At 49.4% G+C, this 18924-nt stretch overlaps 1 protein-coding gene and 1 long non-coding RNA gene across 3 annotated transcripts in view; one reads left to right on the forward strand and one right to left on the reverse strand.

Annotated features, from left to right (window-relative positions):
* The window catches only part of GRB2 (growth factor receptor bound protein 2), a 53554-nt gene extending 34884 nt beyond the window's left edge, over positions 1-18670 (forward strand). For both annotated transcript variants that reach the window (XM_084862241.1, XM_084862240.1), the window contains exons 3-6: positions 6408-6505; positions 12783-12905; positions 15898-16066; positions 16771-18670. In XM_084862241.1, coding sequence (XP_084718367.1) covers positions 6408-6505; positions 12783-12905; positions 15898-16066; positions 16771-16956 — 576 coding nt within the window. In that variant the 3' untranslated portion in view covers positions 16957-18670. The remainder of the gene's footprint in view (positions 1-6407; positions 6506-12782; positions 12906-15897; positions 16067-16770) is intronic.
* On the reverse strand, positions 9923-12775 carry LOC311610708. Its single transcript, XR_014793009.1, has 2 exons — positions 11141-12775; positions 9923-10940 (listed from the first exon to the last, which is right to left on the reverse strand). It is a non-coding gene; the product is annotated as an uncharacterized lncRNA (long non-coding RNA).
* Positions 18671-18924: the final 254 nt, after the last annotated feature.

Raw genomic sequence — 18924 nt, forward strand, 5'->3', positions numbered from 1 at the left:
TAAACTGCGCTGCCTGGGCATTTGGTGGGCCTTGGTCTCTGGATCCAATGTTCGCCCTTCGAACTCCTCCTCATTGGTAGCGGCTACTTGGAGAGGGTACAGAAATCCAGCTTGGGCAACAGGAAAGGAGCTTCTGTGCAAATGGCAGCAGTGTAAGGCGATGAGTGCTTTTACCAGTGGAAAGTCGGGGGGTTTGGGGGTTTATTTTTTCTCTTCCCTTCTCTCCACTCCTTCCCTCCCTCTTGTTCGTTCTTTTCCCTTTAAAATTGTTTCAAGGGCAAAACTTAGCACCTCTCACCATCGTGTCACTAGTAATCAGAAGGTAGACTTGACCAACAAATGCCCTTTGGATTTCTTTAGTTTGGTAAATGGAATTGTTTCCTAAAAGAAAATAGGATCATTTAATTTAAATGATCATTTAAAAATCAAGGATTTAGGACTCCTGGACCCCAAAAGAAATGAATTGTGTGGAAATGCCAATTTCAAACAGAACATGGCATAGATATTGTGTTTTTGCTGAGAGTCATTACCGTAACATAAACTACCCCCTTGATTTCATATATACTTTTTTATTTTTATTTTTTATTTTTTGGGGGGGAGGCAAAGCGAAACATCTTTATTTTATTTATTTTTTACATTTTTTTATTTTTTACATTTCATATATACTTTTTTAAATGAATATGTTTTCCTTAAACCATGTAATAAAAGAGCATAATTTGATGTTTACACAAAATTTTATAAACCTGCCCATGTTAGGAGAGTTTTAAAACTTCAAAAATGCATCTTATTTCCTCTCAATTTCTGGTCTTTAAGGACCAGCTACCTGCCAGGAGTCTTGTCTGGGTCAACCAATGCTTGGCGTGTCTGGTCTTCGGTTGCTTTTCGGCGCGGAGACTAGCCGGGTGGTGGGAACTGGAGAACTGCTGCCCTCTCTGTGCCTGGATCAACAATGTAAGGTTTCTGGTAGGACCAGGAGCTTTAATTATTAAACTACCTTTAAATTGGTCATCTCCTCATTAAAATTCAAAATTACTTCTCTGCAGTGTGGGTGTTTTTCACGATTTGGCACACACAGGAGACACTCAGCGTGGCCAAGATGTTTTTCATGTTGAGCAAAAACGAACAGATGGAGGTGGTGATTATAAAGCACTTATTTAAAATGTTAGCAGTGAATCAGTGTAGTTTGAGGCCAAGTCGGTAATCCATACTGAGGGAGCCTGGGCAGTTAAAGAGCGTGCCAATGGTCTCTGATAAAGCACACAGCGGACCCTGAAGAGAACTGTTTTAACGGCTCTCCCGGTGCTGTAACCCTTGCCCGGGCCCTGGAGAGTTTTTCTTCGAGAGCAGGTCTGTGAAAGCCTCTGGGTCGGAGCAGTACGTTAGCATTTCTTCTGTGGGGCTGGCTGGCTGGCCTTCGAAGAGCTGGGAAAACCCGCTGGGGCTGTTGAACTCTGCGCTGCAGAGACCAGCTGAGTGGGGTTTGGGGATTCTCTGTGTGGAAGAACCTAAATATGTAATTGTTTCCATCTTTCCTGCACAAACACTTTCATACAATGGCTTCACACATTGATACAACTTTTAATAATTTTCCCGGAAGAAATGTTGAAGCCCTGCAAGCTGGTAGGATGAGAATGTATGCTGGAGGGTTTGTGGGACTGCTTACTCTCCCATAACTGTGTGTTCTCCTCCTCTTGTTTGTCTGTTTACAGATTAGTCAGGCAAGAAAATGTCTTGATATTTCAAAATATAGCAACCTACAAACTAAATTCTTATCTACCATTTTACTAAAAGACACCTTTTTCATTGTTTGTGTAGATAATAAGTGCAGTTCTTGTCTCCCAATATTCACATAGAAGGGAGAGGAGGGGAAGGAACTGTTGTAACCCTTGAATTCTGCATTTGAAGTCTTTCTGTGAGTCAGTGCAGAAGCCTGTGCTTTCAGAAGAAACCAGGGCCCTCGGCCTGTTCCTCTGTGCTGTCAGTGCGGGCAGCGTCCACCAGCCACGGCCACCTCACCGAAGGCAACTCAGCCCCAGGCCCGAGTCTGTCAGCTCTGAGTGCTGACGGTGTGCGCAGAGTAACGGGAAGGACCAGGCTCCACAGGACAGCTGGAGCGGGCTCCGTGCTGCTCACGGCATTTCCTCAGGGAATCTGCGCAGTGTCACCACTTCAGAGCTGGGTAGACATGCAGAGAACGGTCACTTGCACGCTGTCACATACAGTTCATTGTTGGTGAACATGGAGTTGAACCCATGTGTTCTCCTCTTGTGTCCTGTGCACCTAGTGGGTCTGAGACCTAAATCTTCGACCTCTAGCTTTTTCTTTTTCTTTTTCTTTTTCTTTTTCTTTTTAATTATATGGAAAGTTTCTGTTTGGTATTGGTGTAGATGGGAGTTTGCATTGCCTTTAGAACAGTCTCAGGTTGGAGTGAGGGGCAGGGGCAGGACCGTAATGTTACCAGAATCACATGACACAGACAAATGGGCATGTGGAGTGCTCTGAGCCAGCGGTCACCGGCCGGTGGTCCGTGAGGGCCGAGCTGCCCTGGCGAAGACCGCTGTTTCTGGGAATGTCTTCCCAGGGAGGAGTGATGGGAAGGCCGTGGCAGGGGCTCCTGAAGTCTCTGTGTTGTTTTCTGCTTCCCTCTGTATTTTGGGGCCGTGAAAAACTTGGTCTTCGTTGAAACTTCTCTCTTCCTCCTTTCGTAATCTCATCTCTTGATCATTCTGCTTCCGTTAAACCAGAGTGTTTTGTGTGGTTTCAAAGTCACAGCAGGAGGGAACGTGCAGGTTGGAATAGAGCATGCGGATGTGGTGATAACTAAAGGCATTCCTTGGAATTTTCAAAAACGGACGGAAAATGGGCCATGAATTTGTTGATGGGGCTGACGGGTCCACGGTAAGCCGCCTGCCTCCTGTGGTGGGAAATGGTGACAGGGGCCACTTCCTCATTCTCAGAACTCTGATCAGGCTTTTAAAAATGACTGAGGAATGTGAGCGTTCATCTGGAACCAGAGCAGATTACCCCGTCTCTGGAGGTGGGTTCGGACTCGTCCACACACATTCTGGTTCCTTCCACTGCTCCACAGTGCACTCACTCAGGTTAATTTGTGTCCTTTGCCGTTTTAAATGTGAGTAAAACTTACTTTTTAAAATACCTTTTAAGTGGTGCCATCCTAACTGCAAGGCTCCCAGGTGAAAGCTGATGCCCCAGTGGAGCGGGAGGGTGGACAGACCTGGGCCCTGACTCCCAGGGTGGCATGAGGTTAGCAGGGACACTCTCTTTTTTTCTTTTTTAGTGTTTATTGTTGAAAGTATTACTGATGTCTCCCTTTTTCTTCCATTGACCTGCTTCATAGGTCGATGCTCAACCACTGAGCCACACTAGCTGGGCTTTTTTTTTTTTTTTTTTTTTAATAAACACATTAATTCCATATTTTCCTGCCGTCTTGGGGGAGAAAAGCACACTAAACACCAAGAAATAATTTTCTTCCTTACTGAATAAGGTATTACATATGTGTTCTCATCGCCCCCTCCCCCCAATAATTTTTCTAAACATATTTTTTTGGGTGTGAAGAGAGCAGAGCGCCTGAAGAATGGCTCCTCTGTGAATAACGCATCCAACAGCAACTCGGGCTTATTCTGCACTGAGGGCAGGATGCTAGGACTTTCTGTGCCATGACGCCCTACACATGAAAAGTACTTCTTAAATTGATTTCAGAGAGGAAGGAGAGAGAGAGAGAGAGAAACACTAATGACGAGAGAGAATCATTGATCTGCTGCCTCCTGCAAACCCACACTGGATCAAGCCCCCACCCGGGCCTGTGCCCTGACTGGGAATCGAACTGTGACCACCTAATTTATATGTCGACACTCAACGACTGAGCGAGGCCCAACTAATAATTTTGTTCTGCAGAAAATCATCGTTCTGAATTTGTACCAAGTCTGGGAGTTGCCCTGGAGTGTGAGTGAGTGAGTGTGTGTTTTAATTGGGGGGAGCACTCTTTAGGGGCAGGTTTGCCTCTTAGTAAATATGATAAGAAGATGTGTTGCGCCGAAACTGGTTTGGCTCAGTGGATAGAGCGTCATTCTGCGGACTGAAAGGTCCCGGGTTCGATTCTGGTCAAGGGCATGTACCTTGGTTGCGGGCCCATCCCCAGTAGGGGGTGTGCAAGAGGCAGCTGATCGATGATTCTCTCTCATCAATGTTTCTAACTCTCCATCCTTCTCTCTTCCTCTCTGCAAAAAAATCAAAGTGTATTTAAAAAAAAAAAAGATGTGTTGCTGTATAAACATCTGCCATAAAACAGTTGTCCTTAAATTAAAAGTAACCTTTTTCGTGTGATTACCTTATTCTGTTTTGATATCCAAATGGGTCATAATCATCTCCTGACTCTCCTCTGTCTTTCAAGAAATCTTTAGAGTAAGTATACAACTTACCATTTCAGGAATTTTAAAGACATTTTGAAAAACTTGTTCATAGGCCTGAAGTTTATTATTATTATTATTATTATTATTATTATTATTATAAAAGAATCTATGGTAATGAAAGAGAAAGATGCAAATTGACTGTACCATCATGATGCCCACCAGCCAATCAGAAATGAGTATGCAAATTAACCCAACAAAGATGGTGGTCTAATTTGCATATGCAGGCACCAAGCAGTTGGGGATGGGGTGGGAGGCAGGCATTCTGCACCGCCCAGCAGCTGCGGGCCTCTGGGCAGTGTGGGAAGGCGGAAAGGCAGCTCTGCCCGGAGCGAAGGTGGTGCCAGCAGCCAGGGGAAGGAAGGCCCATTCTTGCATGAATCTTCATTCATCGGGCCTCTAGTGCTTTATAAAATGCTAGGCCAGTTTTTCTCAACCCCTTCTTTTTGGTAGATAAAATCTTGCCTTTAAGCAGCTTGTTTGCTCTCATGCTGTTGAATCTGCTGTGACGTGTGTGCGGTATCAGCTGCCTCCCAAGGTCACCGCATCTTAAGTGACACTGGTGGGTCAGCCTTACGGCTCAGACATGCCAGTGTCCTCGTATCAGGGAGCGCCTTGAAGACACTCCCAACCATCATCTTCCGTGTGCACTTCGTAATGTCAAGAATGAACAACTCTGCTGACTACAGCACAGGTTACTGTTTTTGAAATGCAGACTTTAAAATTAGGAATGTATTTGACATATTAGTTTGTATCATCATAGTACTTAATAAATTTTTTTTTTTTTTTTTTTTTTTTGAGGGAAAAGTAATGATAAGAAGCTGATGGGGTTTACCTACAGGCAGGGCCAAAGGCCGCCAGCATCGTGTTGTAAAACTCCTTAGGGCATAACTTCCGGTTCTGAGAGGATGATCTGTGAGGCCCGAAGTCCCGTCTCCCTCTGAAATGCCAGTCCATAGCATCACACTCTGAAGCAATCTAGGTTCTAATGTGGCAATGACTACAGCATTGTTCAGCACCTTGAATAAGCCATTTGCAAAGAATTTTACCAGCTTCCTTTTAGAACTTCGCTGGATAATGTGCATTGACTACCACTCACTAGTCCATCCGCATTTCCCGGGGCTCACCATTTTGGAGTTTAGCTCACATTTCTATTTTCTCTAAGTTACCAACTTTTTAAAAATGCCTTCTGCCCTTTGCTGTTCGTTGGAAATCTAGAATTCAAAGGATGGCCTTAATTCTATACCTAGATCTGTCCTGTAACATACACTCCTCTGCAGATTACAGAGTCATGGTCTAGCCCAGTGGTCGGCAAACCACGGCTCGAGTGTGACTTTTCCACAAAATACCACATGCAGTGCGATTGAAGGAGTGCCCTAATTGAGATAATAACAATGTACCTACCTATACAGTTTAAGTTTAAAAAATTTGGCTCTCAAAAGAAATTTCAGTCGTTGTACTGTTGATATTTGGCTCTGTTGACTAATGAGTTTGCCAACCACTGGGCTAGCCTGTCCGTGTAACTCACAGGGAGCAGGACTGGAGGGAACCCTCGTTTGGGTCTGAAAATCCAGCCGAGTCACCAGCTGGAAACCTTTGAGTAGTCGGGGCCCATTTCCGAGTCTGTGTCCACTCAGTAGAACGCAGTATCAGTGTTCGCTGTTTTCTGAACCTTCACTCCCACCCAACCTGGTGCTTTCCCCCATCACCTTCCTTCTGCTGTCCTCCTGGAGGTTTAATGTTAGACGCTTGGCAGTCTGAACTCTCATTTCCAGGGACAATTTCTTTTTATTAACTATTAGGGTTGACATAGAGTTTGAAATTTCAAGAAGTTTATCTTGCATCCATGTGCCTGATGATACTTCAAATAACACCTTTTACAAACAAACCTAAACAGCACCTTGATTGTCTTAGTGGCTACCCTGTTAAGAGTGAAAAGGACATGATTGATTTTTTTTTTCTTATCTCATTTCTTTTTAGGTTTTGAATGAAGAATGTGATCAGAACTGGTACAAGGCAGAACTCAACGGGAAAGATGGCTTCATTCCCAAGAATTACATAGAAATGAAACCACACCCGTAAGTTGGCCCCTCTGTCCCCCCAGGGTCAGACCTGCTGCTTGTTTCCAGTCATGTTTTTAAACTGAAATGCATGTTATACTTTTATTCAGTCTTCCCGGGGAACTCACAAAGCATGTTGATTTTGCATATTCATGTTAATAGTAGTATACAACGATAGCATAACAGTCAATAATAGTGTATGTTTCAGATTAATAGTATTGGCTGGTGATTTTTCAATAATGAAACAGTTCCATTTAAAACAATAGTTTATATAGTATTACATAATAATAGTCTATATGTTTTTGATTAATAATAACTATCAGTGATCTTCAAGTAATAAAACAATTATGCAGGTCCATAATTCTCTTTCTGTGAAACCCTTAGGGCCAGATGTTTCATAGTTCTGTATTTTAGTTTTAGAAAGGGTACTAAGCACTGGGTTTTATATTGATATGTTTGATTTTCCTATGAGACCATACCTTAACCCTTTGCACTCCGCTGTCCCCTCTCAGGGGACATCGGAATTCTAGCATATCACTCGGATGTCCCCTCTCAGGGGACATTGCAGTTTATTAGTGATTACGGGGAATTGAGTTAATTCAACGCACGTTTTGCAAAGTAGCGTCGAGTAGCTGGTAGCCAATGTCCAGAATGGTTCGGAGTGCAAAGGGTTAATCATCTTTGTATTCGCAGAGCACAATGCTTGCATATAACGGGTGCTCAGTAAATGTGTATTGTACTCACTGCCCTTGCTCTCCACCTAATGTTCCCATTTCAGAGAAAGCAAAATGCTCTCTTACTCCTAGCTGCTGAGAGCAGTAAACTTCTTTCTTTCTCTTTCCTAGAGCTCCCCTGTCCATAATGATCTGTGACACAGGGACCCTGGGAGCCCTCACAATCACTGTCCTCCCACCCTCACCCTCACCGACCGCCTCTCTCCTGGGCCCTGCTCCCACCCCACAGCAGCCTCTCCGTGCTCAGTGGGAAGGGGACTGAGGCTTTCAGTGCTCAGTCTAGACCGCCCCTGAGACACTGAGTTTAACACCAGTGATAAGATTTTCAGATGACTCGACCCACTTTGAGTATCAGCCCATTTGTCCGCCTCCCCCTGTTTCTGCTCTGATGTGAACCAGCATTGCTCTGCCTTCAAGACTAGAGCAAGATATTGACCACACCTTATCCTACACAGAGCCTGCACCAGCACCTCACATCGTCCACAGCATGTTACACAGAGCTTACGGCATCTCACACGGAGCTTACCGGGTCATAGAATTAGAAGGGACCTTCAAGATTGTCTAGTCTATTCCTCTTTATCCTACAAGTCAGGAACACTTGTAGTATTTTCATTTCACTGCTAGTAATTTATGAATATAGTTCTCACTATAACAGACTGTAGAGCAATGTATGCATTCCTCCCGATAAACACACCCTTTCAGGGGTAGCCACCACCTAATAGTTGACTGTGGGCCAAATGCTATCTTATGGACCGAAACTGTTCTAAAAAGATTGTTCACTCTCTGTAAAGGAGCTTCACCATAAAGCCATCTGCTGGCCATGCCGCGGTCAGTGACTTACAGTTCTTGCTGTGTGGCAGGGCTGTGCTGGGTGCTGGGAAGTGAGGTGCAATCATTGCGGTCGGATGCAGCTACTGTGAAGCACTCTGAGAGGTCACCCGGAAAGCCTGAGCCTGGGAGAAGGCGGCTCCCTGGGTTGGGGAGGGGAGGACCGCTATCTGCAGACAGTCCTGGGAGGCGCTCAGACCTCTGACTGCGGAAGCCCGCACCTTGCAGTGGCTCCATAGGAGTTTCATGGAATGATGTACAAGGTGAAAACTATTCTGATTTACAAACTTTTTATTCTAGTTTTTGTTTGGAACTTGTACTGTCTTAGAACTATAATATATGAGTTTGGCCTCTCACCACGCCACCATCTATTCCTCTCTCTTCCTCTCTGTAAAAAAAAAAAAAAAATTAATTAAAAATTTTTTAAAAATTAAAAAATATATACTCCTGGGAAGTAGACTAAGCACTACTTTGCATTCTTTTTTTTTCTTTTTTTAATTTTTAAAATATATTTTATTGATTTTTTTACAGAGAGGAAGAGAGAGGGATAGAGAGTTAGAAACATCGATGAGAGAGAGTCATCGATCAGCTGCCTCTTGCACACTCCCTACTAGGGATGTGCCCGCAACCAAGGTACATGCCCCTGACTGGAATCGAACCTGGGACCTTTCAGTCCGCAGGCCGACGCTCTATCCACTGAGCCAAACCGGTTTCAGCTGCTTTGCATTCTTATAGCCACTCAGCGTCAGTGTTTGCTTTGGGGGCTGTGCAGTCTTTTCATGGACAGATCATGGAGTGCACTCGGGGAGCAGGGAGAAGCCGGGGGGTAGCGGTTACCGGGAGCGGGAGGGGCTCCTTGGATCGCAGTGCGTCCTCCCTCCCTCCTTCCCTCCCTCCCTCCCTCCCTCCCTCCCTTCCTCCGTCCATGGAAGCCCCTATTTACTCGGTCCTTCCTCGGAATAGATGGAGGGCTGCCTGACCTTCGGGAAAAGGCAGATAATAAATATTCCTCTTCTTTGGAATTTTTTAAAACAGCCTTTAAAATTTTTATTAAAAAACAGTCTTAGATTATGGGCCATACAAAAGCTGGGCAGATGTTGGCCAAGGACCATGGTTTGCTGCCACCAGAGCTACATCCAATGATAACAGAATCCACAAGTTCCTTTTCATTTTCATATTTCCAGGCTGAAAGGGAATTCTGCAGAACACCACACTGTAATTTTTGTGTGAAATAAAATGCCTGTGGCTCTAAATCCCTGTTTTCCTTTGGGATTGTTTCAGGTGACAGAGGCATTTGAAATCCAACTACTAAGAAAATATAAGAACCCTGGCCGGTGTGGCTCAGTTGGTTGGGTGTTGCCTCCTGCACCGCGGGTTGCCCTTTGGATTCCCAGCTGGGCACATGCCCGGGGGCGGGCTCAGTCCCTGGTGGGGGGCATCCAGGAGGCAGCTGAGCAATGTGCCCCTGTCACGCTGACGTTCCTCTCTCTCCCTCTCCTCTAAAAATCAAGAAATTTTTTTTTTTTAAAATAACAGGAAAGGTTACCTCTTTTGGAAAGTAGCGGTTACCGACCTGATTGGTTGGCTGGCCCTTAGGGAGCGTCACTCCCACACCTGGTTTCTCACAGTAAAGAACTCTGACTGAGTAATTGATCAGGAAGCATCCAGCCCGGTCAGGTATGGTTCAGGGGTTGAGTGTTGACCTATGAACCAGGAGGTCACAGTTCAGTTCCCAATCAGGGTACATGCCCAAGTTGTGGGCTTGACCGCCAGTGGGGGGCGTACAGGAGGCAGCCAATCAGTGGTTCTCTCTCATCATTGATGTTTCTCTCTCCTCTCTCTTCCTCTCTGAAATTAATTTTTAAAAAAAAAAAAAAAAAGGAAGCATCCAGTACGGATGCTCTTCACAGACTGTGGCTGAAAATCTACTCCAAGGTCTAAGTGGGTTGCTAAACGAGACCATGGCCGCGTACCCATGCTGTGGTTGGTCTCACAGGCATGTTTCATGTTCCAGGGCTGCTCTGTGGCTGGATGCCAATAAGTACAGTCAGTGTCCGCTCCACAGCTGGGGGAGCGCACAGAGCACCGGGTCTCCTCCCCTCTCCCCTAGGAAGATGGAAGAAGTGTGGCTCAGTTCTTCTCTCCCCACCCCGAAACCTTTAGTTTGGGTTGGGAAAAGGGAAGTTTAAGACGGAGGATGACCTAATACAGCATTTGAGTTAACAAATTAAACACAGGCTGTAAGTGATTGTTGGCACGCGTGTTGGAAGATGAACTGTAGACACTGGGGTGGATCCGGCGTGTGCTTTCACAGTGAGTGCACCGGGGGCGCTGTGGGGGCAATAAGAATTACATTGCATAGTGAGCAGCCCCCTCCTGTTCGCTCTCTCCTTTGCTGTTTGTACTGGGGTATAAACCCATCTTCCTAAAACTTTTAGAACAATTTTTAACATAGCCATGTGGTTACAAATGTCACCATTAACAGAGGCTAATCAAATTTATAAACAGCATAAAATGCTATGGAAATGTAGGTTTGTAGTATTTAAATGTTGTAACAGTTATAACATTCTTCTTACAGTGCAATAGTCCTTATATTGTGGAACATCCTTGGCGGGGGTGAGGGGAAGTGTGTGTGTGTGTGTGTGTGTGTGTGTGTGTGTGTGTACGCACCTCAGCACGAGCTTAGTAGAAATAGGAGCAGATACAAAAGAAATATTTAATAAAGTCTCCAACTAATTTTCTATTTTTCAATCCATGTGCTTGTAACAGAGGTATGTTACTTTGTAAAAATTCCAATTAGTATTGTACTTCACTAAAGTTTTGTTGTTTAATTGAAAATAAAATTAATTTTAAACGGGGGGCAAGAAAACCCTGCAGCCGCATTCATCTGTCTGCACCGTAAGGCAGGGGTCCTCAAACTTTTTAAAGTGGGGGCCAGATCACGGTCCCTCAGAGAGCTGGAGGGCCGGACTATATGAACTACTAATTCCTACTGTAACACCTCGGCTGCGCTCACTGCCCAAAAAACCTGGCGGGCCGGATCAGACTCCTCTGCGGGCCGCATGTGGCCCGCGGGCCGCAGTTTGAAGACCCCTGCCGTAAGGGAAGGTCTGTAAACACACGTGTCACTGCCAGCAGTGGAGGTCTCTGGGGAGTCTGAGCGAGGAGCCTTGCGTAGTCTTTTTACTGAATGCACAGCTAGGGTATTTTAATTTGTATTTATCACTTTTAAAAGGTGGGAAAGGAGAGAAAGTGCCTGCTGCCAGGAAGATCTTGGTATTAAGGAGGAATGAGCTGGCTGCTGAGTAACTTCCCCACCCCCGGCAGATGGCTGGGGTGCGCCCGCATTGACAGGCCCGGAGATGAACATCGAAAACGTTCAGACGATCTCAGTACTGTTAGCTCCTGTCATGACTGCAGCCGTTCTCTGTTACTGATGTGTGATCTTCCTTGTGTGGCCTGACTCCGGGCGCTGGGGGACTTCTTGAATCATTCACAGGAGCAGGAAGACAGATTGTGCCAGCTCCCGCAGCCTGGCATTAGAGAAGCAACATGAGAAAGACACAGGAGGTATATTTAGGAATGTTTAAAGGTTACTAATGGCAGCTTCCGAATGTAAGTTCAATGAATGTTGATTACTGTGTAAGGAGTTCAATGAAGCAGACAAGTCTTTTTAAAAAAAAACACCTCATTTTTATTGATTTTTTATTTTAGAAAGAGAGATGAAAAGACAGGGATAGAAAAACAGAAACATTGATGAGAGAGAAACATCATCAATAGGTTGCCTCCTACACTCCCCTCGCTAAGGATCAAGCCCAAAACCCAGGCATGTGCCCTGACCGGGAATTGAACCAGCGACCTCTTGGTTCCTGGGACAGCGTTCCACCACTGAGCCACACCGGCAATATATTAAAGACGCTTTGAAAAGAGAACATGGTTTTCGCAGTTTCTCCATCTGAATTAGCATGGTTTTTATGTGACACGCTGAGGCAGCGGTGACTTTAAGCTTTTAAAGAGCGCTCTCCTCCTCTTCCTCCTGGTAAGTCACGGGACAGCTGCTCAGTTTTCCATGAATTCACCCGCTTTCTTGTCGCCAAGGTGAATGAGCATTGGGATGCAAAGAGTCTAACTTGCTCCATATGAAAAACGGACGTTTACAGCTAGCTGCTGTGCACATATAAATAAACGAGGATGCTCCCGGTGGCTCCGAGAGGGTGCACCTGGAGCGGGGTCAGCGGAGACTGGCTTTGAGCGGAAAGCCAGCTTAGTTACCAGCACAGGCTGTCCTCCCACACCTGACCCTCTGCCCTTCGGGCTGTTACCAGAAGCAGCCCTGTCTCCAGCCTCCGGCCTTCCAGCTCTCCTGCCCCCGCCTTATCAGATGGCTCAGGAAGGAGCCTGTCTCCCTCTGCCCCAGGCGCAGCCTGGTCCACGTTCCCGGTGCCTGGCAGTGAGTCATTGGGAGCCCCGGGGGCTCTGGCCCCGGAGCCCGTTTTTACCTGTCTCCCTGGAAAGGCAGAGTGCCTTCTGAGTCACTGTGGAGAGCGGGAAGGGTTTGAAGGGAGATGTCCATCTCTCAGGAGGGCCTGGCTGAGGGCGTGCTGGGGCCTGTGGAGACCGCGGTCAGGAGGAGGCCCTGGCCTGGCCAGGAGAGCTCTGTTTCTCACAGTTCGGGATGCATATAATTTCTTTCCGGGGAAGCACAGACTGACCCGCTTGCCTTCCTTCCTTAGGTGGTTTTTTGGCAAAATCCCCAGAGCCAAGGCAGAAGAGATGCTCAGCAAACAGCGGCACGATGGGGCCTTCCTCATCCGGGAGAGCGAGAGCGCCCCCGGGGACTTCTCCCTCTCCGTCAAGTAAGTCCTCCTGCGGCGCCTGGACTTCTCCGCCGCTGAGCGTGAGCCCCCGGCCGGTGTCAGGGATGGCACTCACCGAAGTACCTTACGATCCATGAGGTTTCACAGCAACATGCTGAGTTCTGGCCCCTCAGGATGTGTGCCAGCGGCACTGGGTCCGACTCCCCAGGGAGCAGGCTAGTTGCTGGACAGCACGTGCTTGCCCGCTCTCCCTGGTCCCCACCACTCCCCGTGCCCCTCACTCGGCTCTCCTCCTCCTCGCCCTTCCCGGCTCCTGCGGCTCTGACAGCGCCGCGGCCACACCACTGCCTCTCCAGCCCCCTGGGTACCTGGCTCCATCTCCCCCACCGGCCCGGGCCTGTCGCACTCAGTTGAAAGGTCACCTCAGGGGTCTGGGATGTTGTTTTGTTTGTCTGTTTTTGCGTCTCCCTGGGTGGATTTGAATGTGGGAAGGAGCCGGTGGACAGGGACTAGGAAGGCAGGACGTTTTATCACCCTGGAGTCACAGAGAATGTCAATTGGAACTTAAACAATTCTAAGCAAGTCAGCCCCCACTATGACATAAGGATATTTAGTCAAATTGTCGTTTCTGTTTGCATTTGATTCAGTCCTTTTCTGGTTAATAATATGGAATCGCAGGAACCCCGCCCGTGAGAATCTTACAAACCAGTTCATTTATATGATAAGTGATTCATTTTACTTTTTGTTAATCCTCGCCTGAGGATATTTTTTCCATTGATTTTTAGAGAGAGTGGAAGGGAGGGGAAGAGACAGAGAGAAACATCCATGTGAGAGAGCTACATGGTCGAATCTGGGGCCCTTCAGTCTACAGGCCGATGCTCCGTCCACTGAGCCAAACCGGCTAAGGCATTAAGATTTTTTTTTCTGCTTCAAAAATTAGCTGAATATCTCGTTTCATTTTAAGACCAAATATCCGGTTGAAGTGTAGGTTTTTGATACATGGATTTAAATTTAGAATTTTTTCCCTCAGTGAAGATATGGGAGGTGGCTTCAGGTGGCATTTGCAGTACCTCACAGGTATGTTTCCAGCATAGTTTTTAGTCTCAACATGAAAAGACTCAAACTGGGTTTAATTGTAAGTTTTTCACTTCTAACGAAGACTTTTTTTAGCAGACTGTATTTTTTAGAGCTGTTTTAGTTCACAGCAGAGTGAGTGGAAGGTACAGAATTTCCCCTACGCCCCCTCCCTCCCCCACACTCTCGGTGCTTGGCTAGGCACATGCAAACGAGGGTCTGGTGAGAGCACCTCGAGACGCACGTGTCAGCACGTGTCAGCGGGCCGCTGCTTCACTTGTCCATCGCTGTCTTCCTGCGTTTGTCCTGACCCAACTGTGAGCGCGCAGCATGGGACCCGGAGGACAAGAGGCAGCAGGCTCACTGGGCCTCCCCGTGCAGGCAGCGCTCAGCCTGGGTGCGCGGATCACACCTCCCTCCTGTCAGATAAAAAGCTGAAAGAATCACGTGCTTATTGTTTTAGAAATAAGATTGGGAACGAGTGTCGTCAGCCCTCTTGACCAACACAAACCCCTTCCCGAAGGAGGCGCAGGGGTGCCGGCTCCGAGGGGTTCCCTGAGGCTCAGACGTGTGGGTCTGTGAAGGGGGATCCGCGGTCCCTCCAGAGCCCCGCTCGCTGCACGGGGAGTGGCTTCCGTGGGGCCCGAGTGTCGTCGGATGTCCTTCCTCTGAAGCCTCCCCCAGTCCTTCTCTGGCTTGCAACAGCAGTGCTGCAGGTCCCTGCATCATAACACTGATGAGCCGTGGTTGGAACCTAGCTGCTTATACAGCCCACCCATCTTTTCCCGTCGTCTCCCTTAAAGTCCCGGAGCCTGTGGCTGACAGTCCAGCGGGGACTTGGACTTCCTAACCCTTCGCATCTCCTCCGAGCCTTCCCGGGAGCTCAGTGCTGCCACCTTCTGGGGTGTTTAGTTTCTTTAGCTTTAAGACCGCGGGCCCAGAGGAGAAACTAGTTTCATTCAACAAATCTTCTTAGATGCCTTTTGAGGGCTGGGCGGTGAGCGGGACAGGCAGAGCCTTCACTGTGCTGGCCTGGTAGCGTGTGAGCGGGCCGTCCCGCTCCGGCAGCTCTGCTGCTTCTGTGGCCCGTGTACAGGGAGCGCTTACCTGACCAGGGGGTGGAGGAGCCCTTTCCGGGGCAGGAGCACCGCCAGACCTCGTTATGTGTTGTCCCAGTAAATTATTTTGTTCTGAGACCTTTTCCCCATGAACAGAACTAAAATCCCTGGATAGTACACAAAACGCCCGGCTGGTGTGGTTCAGTGGCTGAGCATCAACCCAGGAATCAAGAAATTGCTGGTTCGATTCCCAGTCAGGGCACATGCCCAGAATGCGGGCTTGATCCCCAGTGGGGGCCATGCAGGAGGCAACCAATGGATGGGTTCCTCTCCCATTGATGTTTCTCTCTCTCTCCCCCTCTCCCTTAACAAATTTATTATAAAAAAAAAACCAAAAAACACATGACTTTACGCAGGCACAGAGAATTAGTGAACATATGTCCAGTTTCTCCTCTGCACACTTCATTTCCTTTTCTAACTTTTATAAAAGTCTTTAAAGTCACATAAGATTTTAATTTTCCTTAATATTATTTTATTTATTTATTTATTTATTTTGCACTTAAAAATGTAATTAAATCACACTCCTTGCCTTAAATGGGCTGTTTCTTGCATTTGGTACCGCATGGGGCATGCCATCGGTTAGCGCTTTTATCTCTAGCCGTCTTCAGCATTAGACTGGCGGACAAGGTCTCCTGCCGGGCCAGGGCTCTGATGGCGCCCCCGGGAGCCATCGTCCTCATGGAGGGGCTTCGGGAGCCGTGCGCGCACCCTGACCTCCAGCCGGCGTCTGCGCCCGCCCTGCGCCCGGGGCCCCGCGGAGCGCGGCCTCCTCAGTGGGCAGCGGCCTGGGCTTCCCCGGGCCGAGCCCTGACCTGGTCTCCGTGTTCCTGCCTCCGCAGGTTCGGGAACGACGTGCAGCACTTTAAGGTGCTCCGGGACGGAGCCGGGAAGTATTTCCTGTGGGTGGTGAAGTTCAATTCCTTGAATGAGCTGGTAGATTATCACAGATCCACATCCGTCTCCAGAAACCAGCAGATATTCCTCCGCGACATAGAGCAGATGCCACAGGTAAGCCTCCGAGCGTGGAACAGCCCCTCCGGCAGCAGGGGCCCCTCCAGAGGACGCTGCTGGGGCTCCACGCTCACTGCTCAGAGTGGTACCCTTCACCCAGGCCCGAGGGCAGAGGCTGACATCAGGGAGATCAGGGGTTTGCCTTCGCCAGGGGCTGCAGCCTGGGAAGGAGGGTCTGTGACACAGTCACCAGCACCCCCTCCCGGGAGCAGATTGTGAGGGGGTCCTCGCTGGGAGGGAGGGAGGGAGGGAGGGAGGCTCACTCTCCTCTCTTCCAAGTCCTGAAACCCTCCTCCTGTGCCTCTGAGCACCACCTCATTCCCAGGCTCTGGCCTTGCCCAGCCTATAAGCCCACCGGGGTTTACTGGTGATAAGGGGGAGGAACTGAGGCACTTCCCAACTGGGCTGCGAACCCAGACTGAGGGCCGCTTCCTAAGTGCCTTCCCCTTCGGCAGCACCTGCTGCTCTGCTTAACCAGATGGCACAGCCGGCCGCCGAAGTGAGGCCTGCCTCGCAGTTCCTGGCTCGGTGGGAAGTGCCATGTCCTACATAACTCAGAACGTGTGGGAATCGGGGGACGGGGAGAACGAGGGTTTACTTCAGGAATGTAGAAGAGTTGGCGCTCATCTATCCCCCCACCTGTCCCACTCGGACTGGCCACGCTCAGTGCGCAATGTGTGTTTCTCCCTGCCCCTCTGCAGCAGCCGACGTACGTCCAAGCCCTCTTTGACTTTGACCCCCAGGAGGATGGAGAGCTGGGCTTCCGTCGGGGAGACTTTATCCACGTCATGGATAACTCAGACCCCAACTGGTGGAAAGGGGCTTGCCACGGGCAGACCGGCATGTTTCCCCGGAATTACGTCACCCCCGTGAACCGGAACGTCTAGAACCAAGAGATTATTTAAAGGAAGCGGAAAATTAAACACGTACAAATGAATTAAGCCGGAGCTGCCTCTCGCAGCCTGAGCGGGGCTCCGGGCGCCTGGCCGTCACCGGTGACTCTCCCTTTGGCCGGAACTTCGGGGGTGGGCGGGAGGTGGATATACGATGCCAAACGTACCTATGAATTAAGAGAAAGTTTTTATTACAGTTTTCACTGCTGCTCCTAGTTCTCCTCTTTGTCCTTTTTTCATCTTTTTTCTCTCTGTCCATCAGTGCATGACGTTTAATGCCACATATAGTCCTAGCTGATGCCAACAATAAAAGAAAAGAAACCGCGTGGGCTGGTATTTTCTCTCTGCAAATGTCTGCTTCAGTCAGAAGGACCGAAAGAACAGCCATTGCTGGGCTCTCCATAGACACCGGGGGTGGGGGGTTCCTCTGTAGTCTGCCAGAGGGGGCAGTTCAGGGGCGCTGCCCTCCAGCCCCCCCCCCCCCCATGTCTTTTGTCAAAGTTGGGAATGGAGGGGGCACAGGGAGGCGCTGCCCTGCCTTCCTGGGGAAGTTGAATGCAAGCCTGTCTGCCTCTGACATCGCTCTCCTCCGGCGGTCGCCGAGCATGTTCTCAGTGCCTTTCCTTCCTCGGGCTGCTTCTGGGGTGTTCTGTGGGTGTTACAGTGAGGGACAGACAGGCCACAGCCGGCGGCCCACGTGTCGCCCGGTCTGTGTAATGCCTTTCCCGCGGGGCCACAGGACGAGGGTGGAGTGAGGGTGGCCTGCGCCTGCCTGAGCCCGAAGCCGCCCCGCTCCGGCGTTAACACTTGTGACCCCGAAGGGGCGGGAGCGGCGCTGCCCAGGGAGCAGGTGACAGCAGCCGGGGCAGCACAGGCTGAGCTCTGCCCCCCGGGCTGGGGCCGGCTGGAAGGGGGTGAGCATCCTTGACTTTGCCATCTCAGGTGTTGTCTGCCCCCCTCCTCGGTCCCCAAAGACCCCTGACTCAAACCCGGAGCCGGCCTTTCCCACCGGAAGCCAGAGGAACTGGCACTGCCGCCCCCCTGTTCCCTCTGCGCTGGAAGCACTGCGCTCACCTTCCTGCTCTGCAAACCAGGCCCTGCTCACGCCTTTGCTCTCTCGTCTCCGCCTGCCCTGCCAGGTGAGCCTCAGGGCGGCGCTCAGAGCAGCCGGTGGCCTTCCTGTCTCCGTTCACAGCGGCTGTGTCAGCTGCTCCGCCAGCCCCCCAAACGCAGTGTCTCCGAGAAGCGGGGGAGCAGGAGGGAAGACTGGAACTGCAGGCCGTCTCCTGCCGCCGCTGCCCTCGGAGCCACGTGCCTGTGAACTGCCCCGCCAGCCCCTCCCCGCGGCACAGCCGGCCGGATCGGAGCCTGGTGACGGCCCCGGGTGGTCGTCGGAGTCTCCCGGACTCTGGGCCTGGAGCCGGACTCGGGGGCCCAGGAGGCGCGGCTCCTCCGGACAGAGTGCGGCCTCCTCTCTCGCTCCCTCCCTGAGAGAGGAATCTGGCCGCCTGCGCCTAGACCACGTGATTGTTTTATTTTGGAATTGGTGTATATCATGGAGCCTTGCTGAACTAAGTTTTGTGTGTATATATTTTAAAAAAATCAGTGTTTAAATAAAAAGACCTATGTACTTAATCCTTTAACTCTGAGAATAAAACTTGGTAGGTAGTGATTAACTGTGAACAATAAACCTGCAGTGACTTCTTCACTCTGGATCTTTTTTTGCCTTCACCTTAAGATACAAACCTAAAGACTGTCAGGGAGCCGGGACTCGTGTCCTGATTTCCAGCTCACCCAGCCTGTTGGGGGCCTCAGGGTCCCTGGGCTCCTGAAGGAGCAGTGCCCCCCTCGGCTCATCGGGAGGCTCAGGAGCTTGTTCACAATGCAGGTTTCCAGGCCCGCCCTCCTCACTCGGATTGGGGTGCAGGGCACTCCTGGTGCCCTCGGCGTTTATGATGGGAA

This window comes from Pipistrellus hanaki (assembly GCF_964339955.1).
Source record: "Pipistrellus hanaki genome assembly, chromosome: 16".
NCBI classification, from domain to species: domain Eukaryota; kingdom Metazoa; phylum Chordata; class Mammalia; order Chiroptera; family Vespertilionidae; genus Pipistrellus; species Pipistrellus hanaki.